The 8,509-nt window shown below is 30.2% G+C and overlaps 1 protein-coding gene and 1 pseudogene across 1 annotated transcript; one reads left to right on the plus strand and one right to left on the minus strand.

Moving 5' to 3' along the window:
• Window positions 1-6: 6 nt before the first annotated feature.
• Window positions 7-3,010, minus strand: LOC108734023 (E3 ubiquitin-protein ligase NRDP1). Its single transcript, XM_018465407.2, has 5 exons — window positions 2,732-3,010; window positions 2,529-2,671; window positions 2,173-2,461; window positions 1,809-1,964; window positions 7-1,742 (listed from the first exon to the last, which is right to left on the minus strand). The coding sequence occupies exons 1-5, from the start codon at window positions 2,819-2,821 to the stop codon at window positions 1,473-1,475; spliced, it is 948 nt and encodes a 315-aa protein (XP_018320909.1). The 5' UTR covers window positions 2,822-3,010; the 3' UTR covers window positions 7-1,472.
• Window positions 3,011-3,218: 208 nt separating this feature from the next.
• The window catches only part of LOC108734021, an 11,625-nt pseudogene continuing 6,334 nt past the window's right edge, over window positions 3,219-8,509 (plus strand).

Here is an 8,509-nt window from a genome sequence, read left to right on the forward strand (position 1 = left end):
GATTTATTATAAAAAAAAAAAACGCGAAATGCCCAACACAACAAAAGCGCTTAACTAACAAATGGAAAAAGTATAATTATTTAGAAAATACATTTTCGCATCTTTTTCACTTTATAGATAATACTAAATTGCATGATTATCAATAAAAACATTTTGCGCATTTCTCGTTATTATAATAAGTTGTAAGTAAGCCTCATGTGATTATTATACCTAATACTAATTGTAAAAAAAAATAATGTGGGTAAGGACCATAATGGTGAAGCTTTTTGGAAACATTTGATGCAAATGCTTTTTGCAACTTTTTTATCTGTGATTTTGATTAAACTTTACGTTTAGTTACGAGGGGAATTCCAAAAAGTTGCAGCAATATAACGTATACGAGGAAAATTTTAAAAGTTTTGGATTTTTTCAAACTTTCATTTGTCTAAATGTTTTCTTAACTACTTTTTTATTACTATTAGAGTAAAAATTAGACTTGGCACTGCTTTGAATATTTACAACCCTCCGAAAGACTAATTAATTAAAAACCGATAACGATCACATGTTTAACTAATTTTCAGATCCATAGTGACTAGCAGTCATTCGCCAATTTAAAGGGGAATGACTCCAAAAATAAAACATTTTATGAGATCAATATTAATAATAAACCTAAAATTTACAACTAAAATAATTTCTAAAATCGTATCTAAATAGAAGAAAATGTCCTCGGTAATGAAAAAAATTTTTATGAGTTGAAAACCCTGCTTATACACGATAATATAAAAAATAAGCAATTTCAATACAGAAATAGAAATGCAGATACAAAAATGTAAACATATTTAACGATCATTCAATTTATTATAAATTAATAATACTTTCACAACATTAAATTCGAGTAATGGAATTGTTGTATTGTCATACTGGAAGGAGAAACGATTTAATTTAATTACAAATGTTTATCTAATTTTGCTTTTTTATTTTATCTAATTGAACACAATTTAAAGCACCAAGGCAACAAAACGAAAACAAAATTTCCAACTTAACAAACAAATCAAAAAAAAAACTTTGGTTTAAATTTTGTTTCTTTCATTTGTTCAAATTCTAAATAAAAATTGCAAGCAAGCTAATTGTTACCTACTAGATTTGTACTCAAAACAAGACAAAATCAGTTTCTATTCAAATAATTGCCCAAAGGTCAGGAAAAATCTCAATATTATCACAACACTTACATGATTTATTGATTGGGACTTCAAAAAGAAATTTAAAAACAGTTTTTACCTCACGATGAGATTCTCGTTTTCAAGTAGATAGTTTTTGGCTACACATGACAAATAATTCTTTACAGAAACAACTAAGCCCAAAAAATAACTCGAAACACATTGAGAAGAGTTTTTTTTCACATCAGGCGTTGCAAAACGAACCACGGTTTGTTGAATGACAGTAAAGCTTTTTGTATGGAATGTATTGTACTGTGACAGTCTCAGAGAGCTGTTTTATTCGATCCCATGGGCAAAAATCATCACAAGACCAGGCTCAACCATCATATCGTCTCCCATGTGTTGGTTGTCACAGTGCAGAACAAGAACGGCTTGCTTGCCAGGGATTCTTTTACACACATAGTTCTCATACTGACGTCTATTATTCTGTCTGGTCTCTAATGAACTCAAACCAGGCGGCCAGCGCCTTTCATGACAATTTTCCATCAAATCTTCCAGGATATGTGACGGGCATCCACTTTCGCTCAGTGTCCTCTTTATCATCCGCTGTTAAATCACGAATTTCAATAAAATTACTGGCAATCGTCTAGAACAATGTATTCATTAAATTACCTGCAAAACTTCATCTGGGGTTGAAATCATCCCACCCCAACGCGTAACTCTTGCCCTTTGTAACGTATTACTCCATCTCAGTACTTCATCTCTCTCCATTTGATCAGCTATGGCTCGCATTGAAGGATTCGAAATGCGCATTGCTTTCATAAAATCCTATGGAATTGATTTTGGATTAAAGTCAATTACCATATCAGCTTAGGAATATTCTACATTACATAATTAATTTATTTATACCTGTGGATTTCATTTTTTAATGGTTTCCTATCAATAATTATAGCATATTGTTTTCATAATTGTTAAGATGTTCTTTTGTTTTCAAGATTTTGATCAGAAACAAGAAACTTAAGCAGTTTTTGTTTACCTTTAGAAGTTGTAGCTCTCTTTTCTGTTCACCTATTGTAAATTTTTGTTCTGTCAATTCTTGCTGAAAGTCGTTTAGTTTTTGTTGTTGTGTTTGAATTAGAGCCCTCAATTCTTTAATGCAGTTGTGATCCTTGAGCTCATCCTTTGGAATTACAAGCCCGCAGCCTTGCTCACAAGGCAACGGTCTTTTGGGGTTATGTTCACATTCTTCTAAGTGTGAAGACAAAGTATCTAATTTTAATATTTGTGTACATCCATACTGTGCATTTTCACAACGAATACAAAGCCTGAACAAATCGAAATGTAAGTTATACATATGTAAGGTTAGTTTTCAGTGTGTTTGTGAATACGTACCTTGCCAAAAGATTCCGCAGTATCCGAGGGACTTGTCGCAATTGTGCAAAGGTAATATGTTGTCTGTCTACTGGACAAGTGGGTTGTCGAGACACCCATTCTTGTATGCAGGCTCTGCAGAATGCATGCTCACATACAGAAGCCTAATGATCGAAATGATAGATTGTAAAATACCTACAAAAATTATAGATAACCCTACACACCTGTAAAGGATCTTCTAAAACGCCTGAACATATTGGACAAATTAATTCTTCGTCTACATCTCCTTCGAAACGATCCAACTCAAAACCCATTTTTTGTGAAGCACTTTCACTTCGAAAATTAACTAGTTTCTAATTATTCACTTATTCAATAATAACCAGCAGCTGCACGTAAACCAAAACAAAAATTTAATGTGTCTCTTCATTAGTGTCAAACAAAGATGAAATTCTTAAATAAATAAAAGCAAAAGAAAAATAAATAAGACAGGGTCATTGGTCATTCTGTCGAACTGCAATGCTGCAAGTTTTATCACATAGATTATTTTATCACATGGTACATTTTAACATATTGCAGTTATTTATAACGTATTACTCGGTAACTTACATAAAATTCAAAAATATAAAAAAGAACCTGACGAATAAATATTTATTTATTTTCTGACAGATTTCCTTTAAAAGTTGTTATAATTCTATTGCCCTACTTAAGTAAACCATACTACCTATATACGTAAAAAAATTAAGTTTTCGGAAACATTAATAATTCTCTACGTAGTTATATGCTTTACTACTATTTATTGCTGGTTGCAAGTAGATGATGTTTGTAATTTAGTACTTAATTAACTTTTAAACTTTTTTGAGATTAATGGGAATAGGTATCTGTACATAAATCAGTTAATATGTCTATTATAATTAAAAATAAGTCTAGATTGTTCGGTATCTTATTTCTTTATTGTTTTAAGTATATTCCAAATTAATTAAAGGGTCTTTGCGATGTGTTAATATTGATTAGAATCGCCCTGTTCTTTGGGCCGTTATTTTATCACACCTGCCGAAGGACGGTCACATTCAGTTATTAATAACGCGTTATTAATGTCTGCGCGGTAAAATTCAAAAATTTAAAAAGCCAACTAAACTCCAGAAGCTGGCAAATATAAATTAATTCTATTTCCAACCAAGTTTTTAATAATTCTGAGCACTGCATATAATGTCATGAGTAGCAGTTGTCATACTGACATTTTTCGAAAATTTCCAAGTAAATTAAAGTATGAATTATTTATTAAGGAAGAGATGTTTGAAATTGAAGCAGTTTTAACAGACAGTAATGTCTTTTACAAATTGATGGTTTATCCAGGCACGAGCGTATATGACATAAAAAATGAATTAACAAAAATCGATCCCAATTTAGTAAATGTGGCTCAACTTTCTCTAAGCGTAACAATTTCTGGTAAAGAAGAAGTAGATAGCGCAAATGTTGACGAATTAGATCTTAAAGATGGATCAAAAGTTTACATTCGCCAATTGGGACCACTAATTTCGTGGAAATTCGCTCGTACGATGGAATATTTAGGACCTTTGCTGCTTTATTTCATTACCGCACAGTATTTGCAAAAATTTTGCGACAACAAGTATGAAAGTTTGAGCGCTTATGTAAGACATCATTTGAAAAATTTTTGCTGGGCCATCCACTACGTAAAAAGATTGTTAGAAATCGTATTTGTACATCGTTATTCACGTATAAAGATCCCTTTCATCAAATTTTTCATTAATTGTGGCTACTTTTGGGGGTTTACCATTTATGTGGCGTACGACATAAATCATCCCTTGTATAGTCCCCCCTCAAACACTTTGTATTTCTTGGGACTATTTATATTTATTTTATGCGAATTAGGTAACTTAAGTACCCAACTGCTTGTCTCTAAAACGCAAATAACTGATACTGACGCCCCTAAGATCCCAGTCCCAAATAGCAACCCCTTCACAAAACTTTTTAATTATGTCTCGTGCCCTAGCTACACTTACGAATTTGGGGCGTGGTTAGGGTTTAGTATAATGACACGGTGCTTCCCCGCTTTACTATTTGCTTTAGTTGGGTTTTATAAAATGACACGCTGGGCCATTAAAGAACATAACAATTATAAGAGGGTGTTTAGTAATTATCCCTCCAGAAGGAAAGCAATTATACCATTCCTAATTTAGTAATGAAATTTTATTTTTGTAAAAATGCGTACATAATACAGTTATAAAATGTTAAAAAACTTGTAATAAAAATAAAGTTTTAAGTTTGTAACAGTTTCATAGTATACTCATTTTATTAGGGGACATCTATAAATTACGTAAGGGGTGGGATGTGTTCAGCAATATCTCATTTAAAGGGAGCGTGGGGTGAATGAAAATATCACTTTTCATCTTTTTATTATATACAGTTAATAAAAGAAAATTATTCAATAAAAAGAACAATCTCACGTAAGGTGAAATATCNCTATATTGCACCTGCAATTTTACTAAGTAATTTTATTTTTTCATAAAACACTTATTATACGACAGCAGCGGCTATATGAACGAAGTATTAGTATTATCTAATATTAAAGTGCCCGCTCTTCGAGTGCACGAACCGCCACTGCATTTTTGTTTCTTCTACTGTAGTTTCACTTTACACTTCAATAAAACGCGCGTAAATTAATAAACAAATAAAATTAAAATATTGAAACCAATCACCTAGATAAAGCGACAAGTTCTCTTAAAAAAATAGTTAAAACAATTTAAAACAATAGAGATCAGTAAATAATAAAAAACTGCAACAGTCGAACGCAGGCGGAAAGACATCGCCAAACAATAAAAGAAGATATAACAAAACTACAAAAATGTAAGTAGGTAAGTATAAAATATTTTTTTTTAAATACTTGAAAAGACGAATGCAATCAAATTAACCCAAAAAATACCTATTGTATCTCCTTTATTTGTTTAAAAAAATGTATCCTACCTTTACAGCAGTCTGGAACAGTCCTGGGAACTCCAAGGTAATTTCTGTTTCTCCTAGCCGGCCTGCAACAAACAAAAGACAAAAATTAGTACAATTTTTAAAAAGAAAAATGAATTACAATTCGACTAAATAATAAATCATAAGTATATTTTTCGTAAATTTGTAACTTGAGATCATTGAATTTTAAAATTTTCTTAAGTGACATCTACTGTTATACACACTGAATGTGGTCGAAAAACGACAGATGGCTCCACTTCAGTGTTTTGTTCTCCGGTATGGATTCAGTGTCAGTAAGGGTCATTGATGAATATTTCTGTATATGTTTATTACAATTTTACGAAAAGAAAAAATACATACTAAACGCTTCAACCCTCACCTCAACGTGATAAAGAAGTGTTCCAATATGGTAAGTAAAATGCATCATTCTGTGCTTTGCTTTGCAACTTAAAGACGCCATTATCTTCATGTAATTGCTGCTAACTAAACAATTTTGTTTGGGATTTGATAATTTAAATGTTCTTTTAGACGTGTGTGTACCGCACAATCGAAACATCTGTTCACTGAGGCCTAAGAAAGTCATCTTGAAAAATGATCTTTAACGAATGGTAAGTGTTATCTTCATCAATTTTAGTCAGTAATATCCTGAAACAGATGTAAAAATTTAACATTTTATTATTTGCAGTAACCAAGATGGACTTCATACAGTATATATGATACTGTAAGTCACCGTGGTTTTAATATGAGCTGATGGACTAATAATTTGGTAAGTATTTATAAATTGTTGCTTAAATTGCACTATCTACTAACATAATTTGATTTTAACACAAAACCCATTTATTTCTTTCAAAGCTCCAATTACTCACATTATTATTTCTCAAAATTGTTAATTACACAAAAAAAAAATATATTTATCTTATGTTAGACTGCCTTGGTTAGAAATAACTGAGAATCTACAAGAATGCCCCAAAACAGATGATGATCCTTGTATAGCAACTTACTTTGTTTTTAGATTTACTTTGTTGGTGATCACAAACAAAAAAAAATTGCTAGTAAAACAGACAAACATATTTCTTTGTTGCAATATGAGTAACAAAAGAGTAAATGTGTAAAATAATTGAATAATAAACAACTGAATTCTAAATATTGCAAGAAACTTTTAGGATTCCGCTATTATTGCCGCTGCTTTTCAATAGTAACAGAAGAAAATCATAGCAGAATAATTGTAAATTAATAAATTGGAATTGTAGTTGCTAATAAAATACAGATAATTATCCATATATATTAAATAATGACAGCAATTCACTGTAAATGCAAAATAAATGTTGGAATGTGAAAACAAAGTATCATATTTAAGTATGTTATTCTAAACAATTGTGAAGTTCTGTGGATTGTTTATTATACATGTAAAATAAAAAAACGAAATAGAATATCTTTTGTGATTCACATTTTATTATTTTACAGGTCACAGAAGTTCATCACATTGCTCAAGAAGAGGGTATGTAAACTACACACAATTTATTGATAAAAAACTACTTAATTACAATCGATTTAAAAACAAGAGGCTTATTAATTAATTAAATTTAAAATCGGAAATAATTGCAGGTGAAAACATGTGCAGAGGTCTTTTATGTTGTCGTTTGTTCTTTAAAACATTTGAAAACTAAGCTAATCTTTTGTTTAAGAAACAAATGATATATTTATGTAATATTAACAATACAATGCAAGGCAACGTTTTTTGTTTAAAGAAAACTGAAAAAATATCAAAGGTCCCTTAAATAAAAACCGATTTTAATAAGAAAAATATAGGCAAAAGTGATAAAGTAAAAAAGTTAATACATGTTAATAAAAATAGCAGTTAGTTTCTTTGCCTATATTTTAATGAAAAGTGTACTAATTTATAAATCTTTACCTTTCAAATTAGTCAGTTTTGGGAGAGTTTAAACGTCTGATTGTGAAAGTCCGACTGCTGGAGCAGACGAAGCCACTTGAGAGGACAGGCAGTTTAAAATAACGTTTTAAACATTATCATCTATAAATAATAAGGTAACTATTTGAAATTATCCTTTCTACTGTTTAACACAGTATTTTGTTAAGTTAAAACTACTCAGATGAGTTGATAATGAAAATTTCTAAGTACAAAAATTAATAACATTTAAACATAAATAATTGCTACAATAAACATTGTATCTTGCTCATTACATATTTACTTAATAGAAACAGCTACATAATATCATTAATGTAGTTTATTTCACAAAAAGTGTCTTTATTCGAAAGAAAGTAGTCGAAGTAGTACAGCAAGATCTCGACAACCAAGGCAAACAGAAATACGTTGTTCTTTAGTTATAAACAAATAATTGATGTGTGCAAACCTTCCATTGTTGTTAGTAAATAATTTGTTTTCCTCATTTTACATGAAAACAAATGATTGAGTGTTTATAAAAAGGTATCAATTATTTGTTTGAAAGTTGTCCAAAGTTAACCTTACTTTCTTAATGGCAACCACACGATTTATAAATAAAGAATTAAAATTAAATATTGCTATTATAATAACAAGTATTAATTATTTATCTATATTAAAAAGATTAACTTAAGACATGGAGTCGGTAGGAGGGGTAATGAAATCTTTACAGGAACAGAGCATCGTAAACGTGAAAAAATACTTATCTAACATAATCCATCCCTTACAGAACAAATTTGGAAGAAAAATTAGATAATTCCATTACTTTTAAGTAAAATACTTGCAAAAATGGTGGAGGTACGTTAAAAATGTTACCTTCTACCCGCAAACAACAAGACAAGTTTTTAGGAACTTAGTTTTGGGTTATACCTAAGTTTGTACCTAATACAGAAGAATTATGTTTCATTTTTGAGAAAACAAGATAATTCAAATCATTTGGAAAGTTTTTATTATATTATTTTTGTTCAATTAGTTTTAACAACAATACCTTGTCGGTGTTAAGGAGGTACAAAGAGAAATTAACAAAAATTAGCCGCTGCAGACGCGAAAAAATACATACTGT

The sequence above is a fragment of the Agrilus planipennis genome, unplaced genomic scaffold (genome assembly GCF_000699045.2).
Source record: "Agrilus planipennis isolate EAB-ADULT unplaced genomic scaffold, Apla_2.0 scaffold8, whole genome shotgun sequence".
Classification (NCBI taxonomy): domain Eukaryota; kingdom Metazoa; phylum Arthropoda; class Insecta; order Coleoptera; family Buprestidae; genus Agrilus; species Agrilus planipennis.